This window comes from Bos indicus, chromosome 18, assembly GCF_029378745.1.
Source record: "Bos indicus isolate NIAB-ARS_2022 breed Sahiwal x Tharparkar chromosome 18, NIAB-ARS_B.indTharparkar_mat_pri_1.0, whole genome shotgun sequence".
NCBI classification, from domain to species: domain Eukaryota; kingdom Metazoa; phylum Chordata; class Mammalia; order Artiodactyla; family Bovidae; genus Bos; species Bos indicus.
The window spans coordinates 49,081,762-49,102,156 of record NC_091777.1 but is presented as its reverse complement, the minus strand read 5'-3'; the positions used below and the strand labels follow the sequence as shown (position 1 = coordinate 49,102,156).

At 48.4% G+C, this 20,395-nt stretch overlaps 1 protein-coding gene across 10 annotated transcripts; it reads left to right on the top strand.

Annotated features, from left to right (window-relative positions):
* Positions 1–187: 187 nt before the first annotated feature.
* On the top strand, positions 188–10,667 carry RINL (Ras and Rab interactor like). 10 transcript variants are annotated; one of them, XM_070770986.1, is made up of 14 exons: positions 276–1,851; positions 2,099–2,174; positions 2,267–2,358; positions 2,558–2,717; positions 4,330–4,432; positions 5,796–5,868; positions 5,955–6,019; positions 6,512–6,661; positions 6,747–6,992; positions 7,073–7,154; positions 7,557–7,672; positions 8,124–8,255; positions 8,418–8,581; positions 8,664–10,667. In XM_070770986.1, exons 1-14 carry the CDS (start codon positions 1,823–1,825, stop codon positions 8,724–8,726), a joined length of 1,551 nt encoding a protein of 516 aa, XP_070627087.1. In that variant the 5' UTR covers positions 276–1,822; the 3' UTR covers positions 8,727–10,667. The 10 variants fall into 10 exon arrangements, with proteins under 10 accessions (XP_019835069.1, XP_019835066.1, XP_019835068.1 ...); XM_019979507.2 differs by lacking the exon at positions 276–1,851 and adding an exon at positions 207–269 and having other exon boundaries at positions 6,747–7,154; positions 7,557–7,874; XM_019979509.2 differs by lacking the exon at positions 276–1,851 and adding an exon at positions 211–269 and having other exon boundaries at positions 2,099–2,184; positions 6,747–7,154; positions 7,557–7,874.
* The last annotated feature ends 9,728 nt before the right edge of the window (positions 10,668–20,395 follow it).

Sequence of the window (20,395 nt, the reverse complement as noted above, 5' to 3'; positions counted from 1 at the left end):
CAGAGTGAAGAGTGCTGAAAGGTGCCGAGAGCGGACTCCTGGGGCCGTGGGAGCCTCGGGTCATGGCTGTTACCCCTGGACTCCCAGACACCTGCCAGAGTCCCTTCCTCCAAAGCTGGGTCACCTAAGACCTGAGCCCCCAAAAAGAGGGAGGAGGGTCCATTTCAGATCCCCCCAGCCCCGCCTCTTCCCCTGCCAGCTCAGCTTCCTCTCTCTCTCTGTGAGGAACTTTCACTTCCTGCTACTTCAGGCCTCCCCTCGAAGAACAGGTAGGGGCCCCCAGGGGACCGAGCAGCTGGCATCACCACCCCCCTCCGCTACACTGACCTGTAGCCTCCCTGTGGCATCAGGCAGCTGCCCCCGTCACACCCTGCCCAGCACCCCTCGTCTCCTTCTGCTTTCTCATGGGGCCCAGGCAAGCCTCTGCCTCCCTCTCCCCGCCCTTCCTGCCTGCTCTCCCCTAAGCAGGGCACCTGCTCTCTGTCCCCCACTTCCTAACACCCTGGACTTCGGGACAGTGGGCTGATGGATTGGTTTAGCTGTTTATTATCCATCCCTTATACCCACCCCAAGAAGAAGGGAAGCCCCTGGGAGCAGGGGCCTATTCTGCCCATCACCCTTTCCCCAGGCGCCTAATTGTGGTCCTGTACTTCAGTAAATATTTATTGAATGTATGGGTGCATGGATAGATGGATGGATTCCTGTTCCTAGGACTGCTGCAAGGAAAATATTTTAGAATGCCCTCCTTAACTGATAACCCACCATAGGAAGCTATACCCGGTTAAGAGTTGGGATCCAGTGGCTAGCGGGACAGATGTGCGACAAAGCAAAAAGAGTAAAATGTCAATAGTAGAATCTAGGTAGTGGGTACATAAATGTTCCCTGTAAAATCATTTCAGTTTTTTTTAATTTGCTTGTTTTGGCTGCACTGGGTCTTCATTTGGGCATGAGGGCTTCTCTCGTTGAGGAGCATGGTCTAGAACTCCTGGGCTCAGTATTTGCAGTGCACATGGGCTTACTTGCTCTGCAGCGTGGTATCTTGGGCTTCCCTGGTGGCCCAGAAGGTAAAGAGTCTACCTGCAATGTGGGAGACCCACATTCGATCCCTGAGTGGGGAAGATCCCCTGGAGAAGGGAATGGCAACCCACTCCAGTATTCTTGCCTGGGAAATCCCATGGACAGAGGAGGCTGTGGCGGGTGACAGTCTATGGGGTCGCAGAGTCCCACACGACTGAGCGACTAACACTTTCACTTTCGTGTGGGGGTCTTAGTTCCCGGACCAGGAATGAAAGCTGAATCCCCTGCATCGGAAGGCCAATTCTTAACCACTGGACCACCAGGGAAGTTCCTATTTTAATTTTTCTGTTTGAGATCTCTCATGATAAAACCTTGGGAGAAAATATTTGAAGGCCCCTTTGTGATCAGGGAAGGGAGGAAGAAGAGACATCGTATAACATTGATCACATTTACAGACTGTCCAGTGGGCAGAGCCCTTTTCCAGGCCCTGGGTTTTGACAATGGTTGTTATTCATTTGGTCCACTTTCATAAGGCTTCACTGGATGTTAAAATATAAAATATTACCCTGTTGTTTAGTCACTAAGTCCTGTCCAATTCTTTTGTGACCCTATGGACTGTAGGCTCCTCTGTCCATAGGATTTCCCAGGGAAGAATACTGGAGTGGGGAACTTCCCTGGTGGTCCAGTAGCTAAGACTGCACATTCCCAATGCAGGCGGCCCATGTTTGATCCCCGGTCAGGGAACTAGATCCTACATGCCACAGCTGAAGAAACTGCGGGCTGCGGCAAACGTTGAAGGGCCCACATGCCGCAAATGAGACCTGGTGCAGCCAAGTAAATATTTTTTCAATTAAAAAAAAAAGAATACTGGAGTGGGTTGCCATTTCATTCTCCAGGGGGTCAGCCTGACCCAGGCATCAAATCTGCTTCTCCTGCATTGGCAGGCAGATTCTTTACAGCTGAGCACCTGGGCTTCCCTAAAAAAATATTACCCTACCACTTGGTAAATAGCTGCTACTTTGAGTCCTCTTCCTTTCCCCCTACCTCCCCCTCCCTCTCCCACTACCGGCCTCCCCACTAGGATCCCCAGATCTCCCCACCACCCAGGAACTGAAGAATTAACACCTGGCACAGCGAGGGATCTCAAGTCCATCCTGGTTGGTCAAGGTCTCTGCCATGTGGGTTGTAAATATTTAGAATATTACCCCTGGGCTGGAACAGCCTTGAGACATACTTTCCTCCCTGCCAGAGGCCAGACCATGGCTCCCTGGCCTCCTGCATCCTGAGGATGACGGCCCAGCCAGAGGACAAGGCCTCAGCAGGCCCCACGGACCAGGAGAGGTGAGGGTTGCTGAGGCCATCTCTGCCTCCCTGGATTCAGAAGCCCCTTCCATCCAACTCCCACCCACCCCCAGACAGGACCCAGAACCCCATCTCTTACCCTTTGCCCCCAGGCTTCCCCTTCCTGTACCTCTGACCCCATCTCAGTGTCCAACTGCCTTCCTCTGTCCCCTGGTCTCCTGGTCCCTGCCTGTCCCAGACTAATCCCATCACAGGCGAATGGAGCTGGTGAGACCCCCTTAAGGGTCCTTGGGACCCCAGAGTCACTCCTTCGCCTTCAGAGGACATGGGGGGTGTGGCAGATCCCAGAGCTGGATGCCCACAGTGCGAAAGCCCTTCTGGACCTGTGGCCACCAGGGGTAAGTACTCACCCCCAGGCACCCTCTCTGACCCTCCCCATGACACCCTGAACCAGTTAGGACCCTGCCGGTTGCCAGGGACAAGCACAACACAAACCAGGCAAACTGAAATCCTGCTTATTGATTCACATGACTGAAAAGTCCAGAAAAGACCAGTGAAAGTGAAAGTGTTAGTCACTCAGTCATGTCCGACTCTCTGCGACCCCATGGATTGTAACCTGCCAGGTTCCTCTGTCTTTGGGATTTTCCAGGCAAGCATACTAGAGTGGGTAGTCATTTCCTTCTCCAAGGGATTTTCCCAGGGATCGAACTCGGGTCTCCTGCATTATAAGCAGATTCTTTATCATCTGAGCTACCAGGGAAGCACAAAAAGTCCAGAAGTAAAAGTAATTTTAGGGATATCTGAATCTTGAACATCAGACAATATATATATATATATATATATATATATATTTCTCTTCATCCCATTTCTTGTTGTTGTTGTTTTCTTAACCACACTGCACAGCTTCTGAGATCTTAATTTCCTGACCAAGGCTTGAACCCAGGCCCCCTGTAATGGAAGTGCAGAGTCCTAACACTGGACCTCCAGGGATTTCCTTGGCTTTGCTTTAAACTTTGGGAAATTCTAAATATTTTTCACTGCAAATAAACACTTGTTCTTCAATATCCTGATAAGTAGGCATTTATCTTTCTAACATAACCAGAAAGACAGCTGAAGGTTCTAGTTCTGCTCCTCAAACGACATCAAGGACATCTCAGCAGTTCTCCTAGACTTCCCTTACGGTTGCCCAGTGGCTGCCCCAGACCCAAGCACATGTGTGCATTCCAAGCAGGAGGAAGGAAGAAAGGAGGCACCAGCTGCATTTTTTCCTTTTACCAGCAAAAACAAAAGCCTTCACAATTGATCCAGAATATACAGACAAGGCCCAGGTAGCAATATTTTTTAAAAGTTCACCTGGAAAGGATTCCCTGGCAGTCCAGTGGTTAGGACTCTGAGCTTTCACTGCTGAGGGCTTGGGTTTGACCCCTGGTGGAGGACCTAAGATCCTACAAGCCATGCTGTGCAGCCAGAAAGCAAACAAACCAAAAAATAAAAGCTCTCCTGGGAGTTATGTAGCCAGAGGTGAGAACCAGTGCCTACATCGATCACTACCTATCTTCTATGGCTGGGCCTGTTAATGCCCTGAACAAAGCTAGAGTTCTGCAAGGAGTAGGGAATAGATTTGGATAAAGCAATTCTAGATGGCTGGCCCAAGCACAGGGCCACATCTTACCAGGTTAGCAACCCCAGTGTAAAAAGAGGCCTCTTTCCAAAGAGCTCCCATGGGAGATTTCCATTGGCTGGATCTGGTTCACATTCGCATCTCTGAACTAACCACAGTGGTCAGAGAACACTCATTCCTATTGGCTAGGTCAGGTCATGGACCCACACTTAGGGCTCTTGGGAGAGTTAGTCCAACCTGCAGGACCTAAAGTAGAGAGTGGAATAGAGTTTTCTAAAGGAAATTTGGGGTGTGGGACCCAAAATAAAGGAAATGGATACTAGGCAGGCAATAGTAATAGACTTCTGCAGAATTCCTCTTCAACCTGGCCTTTGTCTCCCTTCCCCAAGAGTTTCCTGGTCATAGGACATCATCCCAGACAGGTCCTGGTGTTGAAGACAGGATCTTCACCAGGGGAAGTCAACACCTACCAGATCCAGAAGCTTCCTGGAGGTGAGGAGCCTACCCTCAAGTTTCCAGTCCACAACAAATTTATCACCAAGATCAGTCATTTTTTATTGTAAAATATCTCCTGAATCTTCCTAATCCTCTCTACCTCCATACCCTAATCCTAACCACCATCACCTCTTGCCCAGACAATTGCAGCAGCCACCTCTCTGGTCTCTGTGCTCCCACCCTTTTCTTCCTGCAGTCCATTCTGGACACAGCAGCCAGAGTGGTCTTTTGAAACACCAACCAGATGTTATACATTCCTGCCTTAAACCCTGCAAAGGACATGCAACATCTTTAAAAAAAAAAAGAAAGTGAAGTCGCTCAGTTGTGTCCGACTCTTTGCGACCCCGTGGGCTGTAGCCTACTAGGCTCCTCCATCCATGGGATTCTCCAGGCAAGAATACTGGAGTGGGTTGCCATTTCCTTCTCCAGGAGATATTCCCAACCCAGAGATCAAACCCGGGTCTCCCGAACTGCAGGCAGACGCTTTACTCTCTGAGCCACCAGGGAAGCCCTGCAACATTTTAGATAAACATTAAACTCCTCATGGGACTTCCCTGGTGGTCCAGTGGCTGAGACTCCATGCTCCCAATGCAGGGGGCCCGGGTTCAATCCCTGGTTGAGAAACTAGATCGTACATGCTGCAACTGTTTTCATGCCAAAATGAAGATCCCACAGGCTGCAACTAAGACCCAGTATGGCCAAATAAATAAATATTTAAAAGATAAACTCCTTATCATGGCCTATAAGATTATGATTAGCACTTGCTCACTACTGCCCATCATTCTCTCTGCTCTAGAGACTGTTTTTTCTGTTCCTTGAGCAGGCTAAATGTGTCCTAACTTCAGGGCTTTTGTATTTGCTTTTCCTGTATGAGTGCCCTTCCTTGAATGGCTAGTTTAGTCTCCATCTTTTCTACCTCTATAGAAATGTAATCTTCTTTGACCACCACAGCTAATGATAGGCCTAGTCACTTTCGATCACTCTATTTCATTTCTGGCACTCAATACACTATACACTTAGCATTATTTGTTTGCTCATTCATCTCCCTCCACTAAAAGGTAAGCTACAGGTAGGCAGTGAATGTATCTGTCTTTTGACAAATATATCTCCAATGCCTGAAAATAGTTATCTTAATAAATATTGCCTAATCAATGAATCATATTTGGTGGCATAAGTGGGATGCTAGCATAAGAATACAGGAAAAGAAGGGGACTGCAATGGCTAGAAATTTTTCTGTTCTGAAGGTTCTTGGGGGGAACTGCAGGATTGGGGAAGAGAGAGTCCCAGAAAAAAGAACGCTGCTACCCCTCAAGTTTTCTAACTTATTCCTTCTTGCCCTCTTTCCCCTCCACTACCCCAGGTGTGTGTCTGGAATCCTCTAAGCTCTGCATGCCAGATCTGCCCCATCTCCTGGCCTTCCTATCAGCCAGCAGGTATAGGTCATCCATTAAAGGTGCTAAGGAGGATCCTTCCCTATGACACCCCACCCACACTGTGGCCCCTGCTTATCTTTTCTCAGGGATATTTTGCCTAGAACATTGCTCTTGCCCCCTCCTACCCTGGGGCCCGAAGACCAAAACACAGGTGAGACATGATACTCTAAGGGAGAAAGAGTCCACCTATCCACCTCTTCGATCCAGGAGGATGGTACCTGGGGGACCAAACTACAGGGTTTGAGGGAGGATAAAGGGGACTGGAGGGGCTTCCCTGGTGGCTCAGATGGTAAAGAATCCTCCCACAATGCGGGAGACCTGGGTTCATTCCCTAGGTTGAGAAGATCCCCTGGAGGAGGACATGGCAATCCACTCCAGTATTCTTGCCTAGAGAATCCCCATGGACAGAGGAACTTGGCAGGCTACAGTCCATGGCATTGCAAAGAGTTGGACATGACTGAGAGACTAAGTACATAGCACAAGGGGACCTGAAAAAGTTGAGGGGGGTGGTGCTCAGCTCCTGGGTCTGAGTGAGGAGGTACCAGAAACTGAATCTCAGTTCCTCCAGTAATGAGGCTGAACACTAAGACTCCAAGGCTGGCCCCTTGGACACCTGGGACACCTCACTCCTGCTGTCCCCCAGATCCTCTGCAAATCGGCAGCATCCAACTCAGCACCTCAAGGAGGGTGCTCTTCCTGGTGAACAACCTCTACCTGGAGACCCACAGAGGATGGGGGATGGAGCAGACCCTGCCAGAGACAACTCCAGAGACTGCGGAGAGACACGGTCCAGGTTAGATAAGCAGGGCCCGGGGCCCCTGAGGGATGAAGAAGCTGCTGCTGCTGTTCTGTGGAACCCAACCCTCTCCCCACATCAGCCCCCAGGAACCCAGCCCCTCACCGTGTCTCCTGGGTGGAGGGCCCGCTCAGCCCAGAGGAACACCATCTTAGGCCAGCTCTGGCCAGCCTGGTGGAGGAGAAGGAGGATGAGGAGGAGGAGGATGACAAAGATGATGAAGAAGGACCTGAGGACATGCTCACTCAGCACGTCCGGGCTCTAGCCAGGGCCCGGAGCAGCTACGTGGCCAAGCAGTTCCGGAGCTTCCGGGCGCGCCTCACCTCAGGTGCTGGGGGCCCCCACAGGCCTGGGGACCCGGCCACAGAGCTGCTTCAGGACGTCCGGCACCTCCTTACTGACCTCCAGGATCACTTAGCAAAGGATCCCGATGTCAGGGCTGTCTTCGCAAGCAGGGGACCTGGGGCCCCCCAGAAGGAGGAGGAGCTAGGTAAGGGGGAGGATTGAGAGGGAACCGAGGGACACTCTCCAAACCCCCACAGGTTCACATTTGCCATCTCTTGGCCCTACATCGGTGTTCACATCCAACTTCGTTCTCTCCATCTCTGAGCGCATCTGTTTCCTTTTCTACTCACGCTCCCTTTCCCACAAGTAGCAACACCTACTCTGTTCACCACTGCTCCGTTTCACGCATGTGTGACAGCGCATATTCTCTCTCCCAAGCGGTTGTTCATACCCAGGATCCTTCTTCCACATGTGCTCACACCTACGTGTACACAAGCGGGTGGACAGAGGCTAAGGAGGGGTGGTGATTGGTGATGGTGGGTCAGTGGAGAGAACGTGGCATGGGTCAACCTGGCGGCCCTGCCTAACCCCATCTCAACCCTTGCAGGCCCCGCAGTGGAGGCGGCCTTGTACCGCGCGGTGCTGGCGCCTCTGAAGCCCGCCCTGTGGATGCGACTCCGCACGCTCCGCGCCCCAGAGCTGCGGCAACTACGGCGGCGACAGGTAGCCCTGCGGGCGGAGGCGGGGCCTCCGGGAGCCCAGGGGGCGGGGCGTGAGAAGCGAAGCCCCGCCCCTGCCCTACGGAGCCGCATTCATGCGCGCCTGGCGCACCTCCACGCCGCCTGCGCCCCGCGCCGCAAGGTGTCGCTCCTGCTGGCGGTGTGCAGTGACGTATACGAGGGTCTGGCTCGTGGGGAGAACCAAGGTAAAGTAGGGGTCTTGAGTCTACCTGGATGTGGAGTGACTTGAGGGTTGTGAGACCCAGGCAGCAGGCGGTTGTGCACACGTCGAGCGGGAGAAGATGGCAAGCTTTACGCGGACCTGGGGAATCTAGTGAGGGTCGTTTGCATATCCCGCAAAGTGGAAGGGTAGCCAGCACTCGCGGTCTTGTGGATGGGATGGAAGTCGCCAGCACGTCCCCTCCAACCCCAGAGCCTGTCCTCCCCTCCCTTAGAGCCCCTGGGGGCCGACGCCTTCCTGCCAGCGCTGACAGAGGAACTGATCTGGAGTCCAGACATTGGGGAGACGCAGCTGGACGTAGAGTTTCTCATGGAGCTCCTGGATCCGGACGAACTACGGGGAGAAGGTGAGCCCCCAGCCTCAGAACCCCGGGACCCGACAAGAGGCACCCTAGGCCCCCTGCCTGCAGTGGGAGGGAAGGCTGGCAACCTGCGCGGGGTGGGGGGAGGTGGTGTTGGGCTTCGGGGGAGTTGAGATGGCTGCGCTGACCTCCTCTTATTGCCCGTAGCCGGGTACTACCTGACCACGTGGTTTGGGGCGCTGTACCACATTGCCCACTACGAGCCTGACACGGCCCGTGCGCACAAGGGGCTCAGCTCTGAGGTCCGGGCCTCTCTGCGCCAGTGGCACCGCAGGCGGACGCTGCACAGACAGAGCCCCTCCGGGGACCAGGTGATCACTCCTTAGGACTGCGGGTGGCAGGGAGGGCTGGACCTGTTTCCTTTCTGACCCAGGCTCCTACCTCTCCCCACAGGCCAAGCTGCCCTTTGAGGAACCATGGGCGATGGAGATTATGCAAGAGACCAAAGATGATTAGAGATCTCAGACACTTCTGCCCCACAAGCAAGATTCAGGAGGCATCTGGGACAGCACCAACTTCTGACCCCTGTCGTTTAGAGGCAGGGGTTTCCAGGAAAAGGAAACAGGCCTAAAGATCTCTGAACCTTTACATTGGCTGTTCCTGTTTCCTGGCATGCCATTCCCCAATATCCACCTTGCTCCTTCCTTCTCTTCTTTCAGACCCTTAGGTAGACATCACCTTCTTAGTGAGGCTGTCTCAGGCACTGCTGTCTAAAACTACAGCTTCTCTGACTGGATCCTCCCTGGGGTAAACAGAATAATGCCCCTCCCAAGATGTCCACCTGCTAATACCCATAATCTGTGAATATTTTACCTTAAGTGGTAAAAGGGACTTTGAAAAGTGATAGTGTTAGTCTCTCAGTCGTGTCCAACTCTTTGCGACTCCATGAACTGTAGCCCACCAGGCTCCTCTGTCCATTGGATTTCCCAGGCAAGAATACTGGAGTGGATTGCCATTCACTTCTCCCAGAGGTCTTCCTGACCCAGGGATCAAACCTGGGTGTCCTGCATTGCAGGTGAATTCTTTACCATCAGAGCCACCAGAGAAGCCCAAAAGGGACTTTACCGATGTGATTAAATTAAGGATCTTGCTATGGGGAGATTATCCTGGATTCAGGTGGGCCCAATGTAATCCCCTTATAAGAGCGAGGCAAGGAGATCAGAGTCAGAGGAAGAGATATGATGATGCACACAGAGGTTGGAGTGATGTGGCTAGGAGCCAAAGAATGTAGGCATCCTCTAGAAGCTGGAAAAGACAAGGAATGGATTGTCCCCTGGAATCTCAGCGGGGACTCAGCTTTTGACTTTGTTTTTTAAAACTGAAGGGGACTCAGCTTTTGACTTTGTTTTTTAAAACTGAAGTATAATTAATTTACAGTGTTGTGTTAGTTTTAAGCATATTTAAAGAATATATATATATTCTTCAGATTCTTTTCCATCACAGGTTATTATGAGATGCTAAGTACAGTTCCCTGTGCTATGCACTTGGTCCTTGTTGTTTACCTACTTTATATACAGTACTCTTACTCAGTCGCTTCAGTTGTGTCCAACTCTTTGCAACCCCATGGACCATAGTCTGCCAAGCACCAAGCTCCTCTGTCCATGGGATTCTCCAGGCAAGAATACTGGAGTGGGTATTTTTTTTAATATTTATTTTATTTATTTGGCTGTGCTGGGTCTTAGTTGCAACATGAGGGGATTTTTAGTTGCAGCATGTGAACCCTTAGTTGCAACATGTGGGATCTAGTTCCCTGACCAGGGATCAAACCCAGGCCCCCTGCATTGGGAGTGCAGTGTTAGCCTCCGGACTACCAGGGAAGTCCCAACATGGTCTTTCTTTTGCGTGTGTGTCTGCGTTTTAATCTCCTCTTCGTGTAAGGACACCACTCATGTTGCATCCCTGGAGAAGGAAATGGCAACCCACTCCAGTACTCTTGCCTGGAAAATCCCATGGACAGAGAAGCCTGGTAGACTACAGTCCATGGGATCGCAGAGTCGGACACGACTGAGCGACTTCACTGTCTTTCTTTCTTTCTTTTCTTTCATGTTGCATCAGAGCCCATCTGTATGACTTCACTTTCACTTAATCACCCACCTCTTAAAAGCCCTTTCTCCAAATATAGTCACATTCTGAGTTCCGGGGTTAGGACTTGAACATATAAATTTGGGGAGGGAACACAATTCGGCTTTTTGACACTCTGTGGGTGGTATCTTGAGACCCTGACTAAGTTGCCCACCAACAACTTTTTAGCCCATGCTCTCAACACCTCTCTTTGATCCTTGCTGAATCATTGGATTTATTTGTACTATTCTATTCTGTTTATGGCAGTTTTCCACTTCCTGGAGTGAAATGATGTTTCCTGTATAAATAAATGTGTTTAATTTTTTAAAAAGTGAATTGATTTAAAGAAAATGATTAAGTAGCTAAGTGTATAGGTGACACATGGATATGAGGCAAAGTATGGGAAAGTGAGACTAAATGGCTGATGTTTGGAGTATCATTGGTTAATTATGGCTTTGGCTTCACTCTGAAGCTCTGGGCTTCCTACTGGATACCTCCTCTTGGACTCCCATTCCCATGATGTCCCAAACTGGCCACAGCATCTCCAAGAAACCCATTCCTCCTTCTAGTCCACATTTCAGGGGGCCCTCATGATCCCCAAGTCCCTAGACCAGAGCCCAAGCCTCATCCTGGACCCTTCCTCTCCTCCCGCTTCCCCCCACTTCCTCCCCTTCCACAGCTCCATCATGGTCCAGCCCCAGCCTCCCCCTGCCTCCTGGCTCCCAGTCCTGGGAATCCTGTCCCATGCCCTCCAAGTGGCAGCCAGAGGAAATTTTAAAAATAGATCAGAGATCTACCTCTCAGGCCAAAAATTAGGTTTGCAAGAAACACAATTTTATTTTTTTATTCTTTGATATCTAAGCTGAGCCCTCCTCCCACCATGTTGGGAAGAAATTTTAACCTGAGAGGAAATTTTAATTTGTTTGTTTAATACAATAAGCCTCCCACTGCCCCCTGGTTCATCCTAGGGCCTGGTCACAGAAGTCAGCTGGAGACAACCCACCGTCTTGATCTTGAGGCCTCTTCTCATCCTGATGTTCCACTGTTTGCCCAGGTCACGTAGCCCAGCTCACTCCAGGTGAAGGCCTGAGTGCTGCCCAGGGCCCTTGAAGCCCACAAGTTCCCATAGGGCCTGCCAGACTCTCATCTCCTCCCACTTGCCCCCTCATTCACCTGCTTCAGCCTCACTCACCTCCTCATTGCTCCCCACACCTGCCAGGCATCCACCCAGCCCAGGGCCTTTGCCAGACTTTCCCCTACCTGTGTTGCAGGAGAAGGGGGAGTGAGAGAATGGTCACATCCCAGGTCTTGATGGGGTAGGCTGCCAAGGATTCGGGATGGGCTGCCAAGTTATGGTCCATGGCTTTGGGCAGAAAAGAATTTAAGAGCAAGCCGTGGTAAAGTGAAAGCAACTCTATTTAGAGAGAAACACATTCCACAAGCAGAAAGAGGGTCATCTCAGAAAGTGAGAGCAACCTTGGGAAATCCACCCTTTTATGGTCAGCCTTGGAACTGTCCTGGTGCCTGGGGTATGTCATTTAACATACGCTAATGTGTTACAATGAGCATAGAATAAGGCTCAAAGTTTATTGTTGTGGCAGTGGTTGTTTAGTCATTCAACTTGTCCAGCTCTTTTGCAGCCCCATGGATGGTAGCCTGCCAGGCTCCTCTGTCCATGGGATTTCCCAGGCAAGAATACTGGAGCTGGTTGCCATTTCCTTCTCCAGGGGATCTTCCCCACCCAGAAATCGAACTCGCATCTCTGCATCATCTTCTCTATGACTTCTCAAAAAGTGCAGCCTCCCTTCCTGTTTATCTTGTTAGGGAAACATTGACCAAAACCACCTGCCTTGGCCAGGCATGATGCTAACCACTTGCCTGAGTTGTCTCACAACAGGAGGTCCTGACACCAGCCCATTGTATATCTTGTAAAAAAACTAACTCAGAAGAATTTGGGAGGGGCCAAAAGGAGGAGGGAGGAGATGCTGTGTTCTGCCAACCTCCCAGAATCTTCCTCGCTGGAATCCATCTTGGTTGAAAGATGCACACACCACCAGGAAGGACCCTGAGTCAGAATGATTAGCCAGAGACAACCTGGGAACTAATCCCGTCACCATAAAACCTGAGAGTGCAAGCCATGTGGCAGAGCAGCTCTCCTGGGTTCCCTTAACCTGCTGCTCTGCACCTGGGCGCCCCTTCCCAATAAAGTCTTTTGCTTTATCAGCAAGGGTGTCTCCTCAAAAAATTCATTTCTGAGTGTTAGAAAAGAGTCCTCACTCAGACCCTGGAAGTGTTGCATGGAGAAGTCAATTCTGATTCCATGTTGAAACTGTTTCTCTGACTTGCTTTTATTATTATGATCATACATAATGGCCTGCCTCAGAGAATCCTGCCCCTCTGCCTGACTATTAAAGTGCCTTTGCTCAGAACCCTGTCCACCTGTAGATGGCAGGAAGGAAGAAATTAACACATCTCCCTGAGGTTTGCCATTCTAGGAGATATTTGCAAGATTAATGACCATGTTACTTTGTTTCCTTATTTCCTCCTCCTCTCTGATATTTAAAAGAACCTGGTATTGAGACCCAGATAAGATGGTTATTTTGAGACATTAGCCTGCCCTCTTCTTGGTCAGTCACCTCTCTAAATAAAGTAGAATTCCTTGCCTCAACACCTTGTTTTCATGGCCTAGGACCAGTAGAAAGAGCTTGGACTTTGTAACAGAAGCAGTACCTCTTCCTGCAACAATCTGATACTATGTATCAATCATTCTCAGCAGCAATTTGTTAAAAATACAAATTCTGGAAATAAATGCTCACAAGTATGGTCAATGGAGAAGGCAATGGCAACCCACTCCAGTACTCTTGCCTGGCAAATCCCATGGACGGAGGAGCCTGGTGGGCTGCAGTCCATGGGGTCTCTAAGAGTCGGACACAACTGAGCAACTTCGATTTCACTTTCACTTTTCACTTTCACTTTTCACTTTCATGCATTGGAGAAGGAAATGGCAACCCACTCCAATGTTCTTGCCTGGAGAATCTCAGGGACGGGGGAGCCTGGTGGGCTGCCGTCTATGGGGTCGCACAGAGTCGGACACGACTGAAGTGACTTAGCAGCAGCAGCAGCAGCAAGTATGATCAAATGATTTTTGACAAAGGTTTCATATCATTGGACTGGGGAAGAATCGTCTTTTCAATGAATGGAATTGGGAAAACTGGATGGATGCTACTGCTAAGTCTGTGCCAAGTCCGACTCTGTGCGACCCCAGAGACGGCAGCCCACCAGGCTCCCCTGTCCCTGGGATTCTCCAGGCAAAAACACTGGAGTGGGTTGCCATTTCCTTCTCCAATGCATGAAAGTGAAAAGTGAAAGGGAAGTCACTCAGTAGCGTCCGACTCCTAGCGACCCCGTGGACTGCTGCCTACCAGGCTCCTCCGTCCATGGGATTTGCCAGGCAAGAGTACTGGAGTGGATACCCACATGCAAAAGAATTAAGTTGGGGGACTTCTCTTGCAGTCCAGTGGTTAATACTTCATGCTTCTAATGCAGGGGGCTAGATTAGATCCCCGGTCAGAGAACTAAGATCCCTCATGCTGTGCAGCACAGCCAAGAAAATTTAAAAAATAGTTTTTTTAAGAATAAAGTTGGACCCTTTTCTAAAAACGTATACAAAAATTAACCTGAAATGGATGAAAGACCTAAATGTAAAAACTATAAATCTATTAGAGGAAAACATAGGGGAAAGTTCTGTGACATTAGATTTGGCAACGATTTCTTGGATATGACACCAAAAGGACAGGCAACAAAGATTAACTGGAATACATCAAAAATTTTAAAATGTGGGGAACTTGTTGCTTTCACTGTTGTGGGCTGGTTTCAGTCCCTTCTAGGGGAACTAAGATCCTGCAAGCCACACAGCATGGCCAGGGAGGTGGGGGACGGGGGGGCGGGGAACAATCAACAGAATGTAAAATCAACCCATGAAATAGGGGAAAGTATCCGCAAATCATAAGGGGTTAATATCCAGAATATATATGAGATATAGATATATATATATATGATTTCTAAAACTCAGCAGCAACAACAACAAAACCCAAACAATAAAGTTTTTTAAACAGGCAAAGGAATTAAATGGAGATTTCTCCAAAAAGGATATGCATGTGGCTAAAAGGCTCATGAAAAGATAATGTGCTCAGTCGTGTCCAACTCTTTTGAGACCCCATGGACTGTAGCCCGCTAGGCTCCTCTGTTCATGGGAGTTCCCAGGCAAGAATATTGGAGCAGGTTGCCATTTCCTCCTCCAGGGGATCTTCCTGACCCAGAGATCGAACCCATATCTCCTGCATTGCAAGCAGATTCTTTACCACCAAGCCATCAGAGAAGCCTTGAAAAGATAATAAATATCACTCATCATTCAAGAAGTGCAAATCAAAATCACTACAAACCACCATTTCATGACCCTTAAAGAGGCATGCTTTGTTTCACTTATTTATTCTCTGGCTCCCCAGAAACCCAAGGGTAGATTCTAACTAATGTCTAGTGGCTTGCCTGCCTGCTGGAGGAGGTCATCAGGAGAACACACATGACTGCCAGTTGACCTGAGAGCTGGACCCAGGCCATCAGAGGCTCCTCACCCTCTCCCCTGTCCTTGGAATGTACACCCCCCACTGTTCCCACAATGGGAGTTGTTCCAAGGGCACACAATTCTGGGAAAGTACGGTGTTGTTGAGACCATCTAGATGGTATACCTGACGGCCCAGTCAAGGCCTCTGTACATAGAGTTTGAAGATTCTTGCAGGTGGGTGCAGAGATCTGTTCATCTTTTGGCTGCCCAAGATAAGCCTCCTATAAACTTTCCCTTGCTTGTTACACCTGCCGTCTAGCACCAGGTTTTCTCTGGTGACTCAGCAAAGGATCTGCCTGCAATGCAAGAGACCCGAGTTCGACCCCTGAGTCACAAAGAGCCCCTGTAGAAGTAAATGGCAACCCACTCCAGTATTCTTGCCTGGAGAATTTCATGGACAGAGGAGTCTGGCAAGCTACGGTCCACGGGGTCACAAAGAGTCGGACGGGACTGAGCGACTAACACTGTCAGTTTTCTATCTGGACATGCCTCTTTCTTGGCATCTTCTGACCCTCTATGTTCAGGGGCCAGTTTGTGAATCAACAATGCCACAACTTTAGGAGGTAAAGATGGTATTATCAGCATCCCCTTTTCACAGTGTAAGACTCAGAGATAAGGAAGGGGTCTTGCCCAGGCCACATAGTTAGGAAATGGCAGAGCCAGGATTTGGACCAGGTCATCTGTCTCCTTTGCGTGTGTGTGGTCCCAACCTAGAAAACCAACTCACCTGGGCTGAGAGAGGCTCTAAGTTGAACACCAGCTGCCCAAGAGTGGGAATTTTGTGTGTCTTGTTCACTACTGAATCCCCAGTGTCTAGAACAGGGTCTGGCAGTACCTAGTAAATATTTGTCTGATCAAGGAATGAATGAATGAAAATAAATACTAAACTTTCAACCAGTTTATTATTATTGTTGTTTTTAAAAGTAATAGAAGTTGAGGGCTTCCCTGGTAGCTCAGTAGTGAAGAATCCACACGCCAATGCAGGAGACACGGGTTCCATCCCTCGTTGGGGAAGAGCTTCTGAGCCTGTGCTCTAGAGCTCAGGAGCTGCAACTCCTAGCCTACACACCCCAAGTACTGAATCGTGTATGCCCTAGAGCCTGTGCTCTGAAGCAAGGGAAGCCACTGCAATGAGAAGATCACAACTAGAGAATAGCCCCTGATCTCCACAACTAGACAAAAGCCTGAGCAGCAGCAAAGACCTCACATAGCCATAAATAAATAAATAATATTTTTTTTTAAGTAATAGACGTTGGTTGGATACTGCGGTAAACTACTTCGGAAAATGACTTTTCTTTAAAAGTTGAATATATACCCACCATATGATCCAAGCATTCCACTCCTGGGTATATAGGCTAAAAAAAATGAAAAATATCTACACAAAGACTTGCACATCAGGACTTCCCTGGTAGTCCAGTGGTTAAGACTCCGAGCTTCCAGTGCACTGGGTCCAGGTTTGATCCCTGGTCAGGGAACTAGATCTCACACACCACAACCAAGACCCAGTTCAGCCAAATAAATAAGATTAAAAAAAAAAAAAAAAAGACATGCATGTCGATGTTCATAGCACCCTCATTTGTAATTGCCAAAAATTACAAATAACCTAAATGCCCACCAGTGGGTGACTCGTAAACAAATTGTGATGACTTGATAAATAAACTATTGCATGCAATGGAACAGTACTCAGAAATAAAAAGAATGAATTATTTCTAAACATATACGAATCTCAAAAGAACTATATTGAAGGGAAAAAGCCAGACATGAGAGTACATACTATAGAATATCATTCTAAAAAATGCAAACTAACCAATAGCGATAGAAAGTAGATTGGTGCTTGTCTGGGGATGTGTGTGTGTGGAAGGGTGAGGGATGAAGGGTTTATCAAGAAGCAGGAGGAAATTCAGACATGATGGATATGCTCATTAGTTTTGCGTCATTATCTTTTTTTTTTTTTTTGACGTTCTTCAGAACATACATTTAACTTATTCATTTATTTTTAATTTTTGTTGTTTTCATGGTTAAGCCGTCGCTGCTGCTGCTTCTTTTTTTGTTGTTGTTATTTATTTGGCTGCACTGGGTCTTACTTGTGGCACATGGGAACTTCCATCCTCTTTGTAGCATGTGGGAACCTTTTAGTTGTGGCATGGGGGATTCGGTTTCCTGATCAGGGATCAAAACCAGGCCCCTGTGTTGGGAGCATGGAGTCTTAGCTACTGGCCCACCAGAGAAGTCACCTTTTTTTTTTAATTGAAGGATAGTTGATTTATAATATTGTGTTAGCTTCAGGTATACAGCACAGTGTTTCAGTTATACACATATATATTCTTTTACAGATTCCCTTTTAAAAAATTTTTAATTAACTTATTTTTTATTGAAGTATAGTTGATTTACAATGTCAATGTGTTAGTTTCAGGTGTACATCTAAGTGATTCATATATTTTATATATATATATATATATATATATGCATGTGTGCATGCTAAATTGCTTCAGTCATGTCCGACTCTTTGCAACAATATGGATTGTAGCCCACGAGGCTCCTCTGTCCATACGATTCTCCTCGCCAAAATACTGGACTGGGTTGCCATTTCCTTCTCCAGGGGATCTTCCTTACCCGGGGATGGAACTCCTGCACTAGAAGGTGGGTTCTTTACTGCTAGCATCACCTGGGAAGTCTGTGTGTGTGTATACATACATACATATATATATATATGCACTCTTTTTCAGATTCTTTTCCCATATAGGTTATCATGAAATATTGAGTATAGTTCCCTGTGCTGTACAGTAGTAGGTCTTTTGTTTCTTTTGGTCATTATCTTGACTGTGGTGGTATTTTCACAGGTTTATACACAAGTCAAAACTCATCAACTGTATACTTTATAGTTTTAATTTTATTTTTTTAAATTATTTTTGGCTGCACTGTGTGGCATGTAGGATGTTAATTCCTTGACCAGGTATTAAACTTGCACCCCCTGCACTGGACGTTAGGAGTCTCAACTACTGGACTGCCAGGGAAGTCCCCAGCAACTGTATACTTTGAATATGTATGGTTTCTTGAAAGTCAGGCATATCTCAATAAAGCTTGAGGAAAATTAAGTTGCAACTGTGTAATGCAACTGAGAATTTTTCCCCTACCAGGCCGGCTTTACCCATTAACCCCTAAAGGCATCTGAGTTTTCAATTTGAGGCCCAACAGACCATGAAGCTATTTCCGTTCAAAGCCCTGAAGAGGCTTTAAAAAAAAGAAAAGAAAGCTGACCTATTCCTGCTTTGGGGCTTGTCACATTTCTCTCCTGAGACACTGAGCCCACAGGAGACCAATTTCTTGAATAAGTGAAGAAAAAAAAATAAGAATATGCATAGGGGAAAAAAAAAGCAGCTGAGCAGATGGGAACATGGCTAGTTACCCCACTTAAAAGTGGGAAGGTGGAGTGGGCGGTGAAGATGCAGGAGAGGGGATGTGGGGGGAGGGTGGCTGTGGTTCTCTCAGGAAGCAAGAAGAAAGACACTGTTGAGAGGAATATGATGTTAGAGGGTTTGATTAATTTATTTTATTTATTTGGCTGTTCTGGGTTTTAGTTGCAGCACGTGGGATCTTCAGTCTTTGCTGTGGCATGTGGTATCTAGTTCCTGATCAGGATGGAACCCGGGCCCTGTGCATTGGGAGCATGGAGTCTTAGCCACTGGACAACCAGGGAAGACCCGCTGGTAGAGATTTGAGGAGAAGATCTGATATATCCTCTGGGAGAATCAAGGGATGTGTGTATGTGTGCGTGCATGCGTATATGCGCACGCACACGCACGCTTAGTTGCTCAGTCATGTCCAACTCTTTGCCACCCCATGGACTGTAGCCCGCCAGGCACCTCTGTCCAGGGGGATTCTCTAGGCAAGAATATTGGAGTGGGTTGCCGTGCCCTCCCCCAGGGGATCTTCCCAACCCAGGAATTGAACCCAGGTCTCCCGCATGGCAGGCGAATTCTTTACCATCTGAGGTATGAGGGAAGCCCAAGGGACCGGGGACACAGGAAAATCACACACCATTGTGCATCCATTCCAAGTCCATGGGAATGAATTTAAGGTGAGACCGGTTAACATGATTGTGTATTTTTCTCCACCCACATTCACCTGCACAGATGCAGGCATGTGATAGATGGAGCCTTAGATTTAATAAGGATTGTGGTTTTGCAAGATGAGTAGGGTGGAGTGTATAGAGAATGGGCATAAGGTCGGGTGCAGTGATTACAGTGGTTGGTCAAGGAATTTAATCTGTGTGAAGGTACGAGGGAGCTGAGCGGCCATGGAAACATGGTAGGGCTAATGAATTATTGGAGTTGAGCTTCTGAAAGGAATGAAACAGATAGGCAATAGATACAGAGTAACACACGTGAAACTGAGGTTCTAAAGAGGCTGTGGTTAGTGAGACAAGGTCTAAGTATGGCCTTGGGAGGGACACACAATATCATAAATCCACTATACTTCAATTTAAAAAATTACTGGGACTTCCCTGGTGGTCTAGTGGTTAAGAATTGGTGATTCTACTACAGGGGGCATGGGTTTGATCCCTGGTCCAAGAACTCAGATCCCACAAGCCATGCAGTGGTCAAAAAGTAAATACATAAATAAAATTTTAAAATAAAAAAAAATTGTGTGTTTTTTTTTTAAGGCTACAAGCCAGAGGAATCCCCACCTCCCTCTGGATTGGGTTTTGCTGTAAGTGTTCTAGAGTGGTTATGCACACCCCCAACACTGACATGGACACACTCCCAGGAGAGCTGGTCCTGGGAGGCCATGGAACAGGTCTTTGTCAAACGGAGAGGGAGAAGAGATTCTCCTTAAAAATGCAGCATCTCTTAGTGGATAGAGGACCAAAAATAGCTGGGGATGTTGGCCACCGCTATGAGCCCTGCAGGCATTATCTGTGCCTCTAAAGAATCAACTTGCAGTGCTGGAGATGTGGGTTCAATCCCTGGGTCAGGAAGATCCCCTGGAAAAGGAAATGGCAACCCACTCCAGAATTTTTGCCTGGAAAATCCCATGGACAGAGGAGCCTGGCCGGGTACAGTTCATGGGGTTGCAAGGGTTGTACACGACTTAGTGACTAAACCACCACAAGCCCTGCAGATGGCATAGTTTTAAATCATGAGGAATTTTGACCCCTCAGACCATCCTGTGAGCTTGGTGTTCAAAACACATCCATAACCTGCTCACTTCAATCCCTCCACGGCTCCCATCCTGATCTCTTCCACCTTCTCCAGCCGTTCCCACTGACTCAGCCTCCTCACCATCTTCCTGCTCCCATCTCACCTCCCACAATTTCCCACACCCACAGCCCACAGCCACAGGGCTCCCATGAACACCCGACCCGGATCAGGGCCCTCCCCTGCTCATAACCATCCTGAGACCTCGTCTCAAAGTCCTCCCCTCCCTGTGGCCCAGGAGGACA

Coding starts and splice junctions, on each gene's coding strand:
- RINL (XM_070770983.1), top strand. CDS start 1,823: ATGCCGCAAATGAGACCTGGTGCAGCCAA. Junction 2,718..4,329: donor TGGACCTGTGGCCACCAGGG/GTAAGTACTCAC, acceptor CCCTTCCCCAAG/AGTTTCCTGGTCATAGGACA. Junction 7,155..7,556: donor CCAGAAGGAGGAGGAGCTAG/GTAAGGGGGAGG, acceptor CAACCCTTGCAG/GCCCCGCAGTGGAGGCGGCC.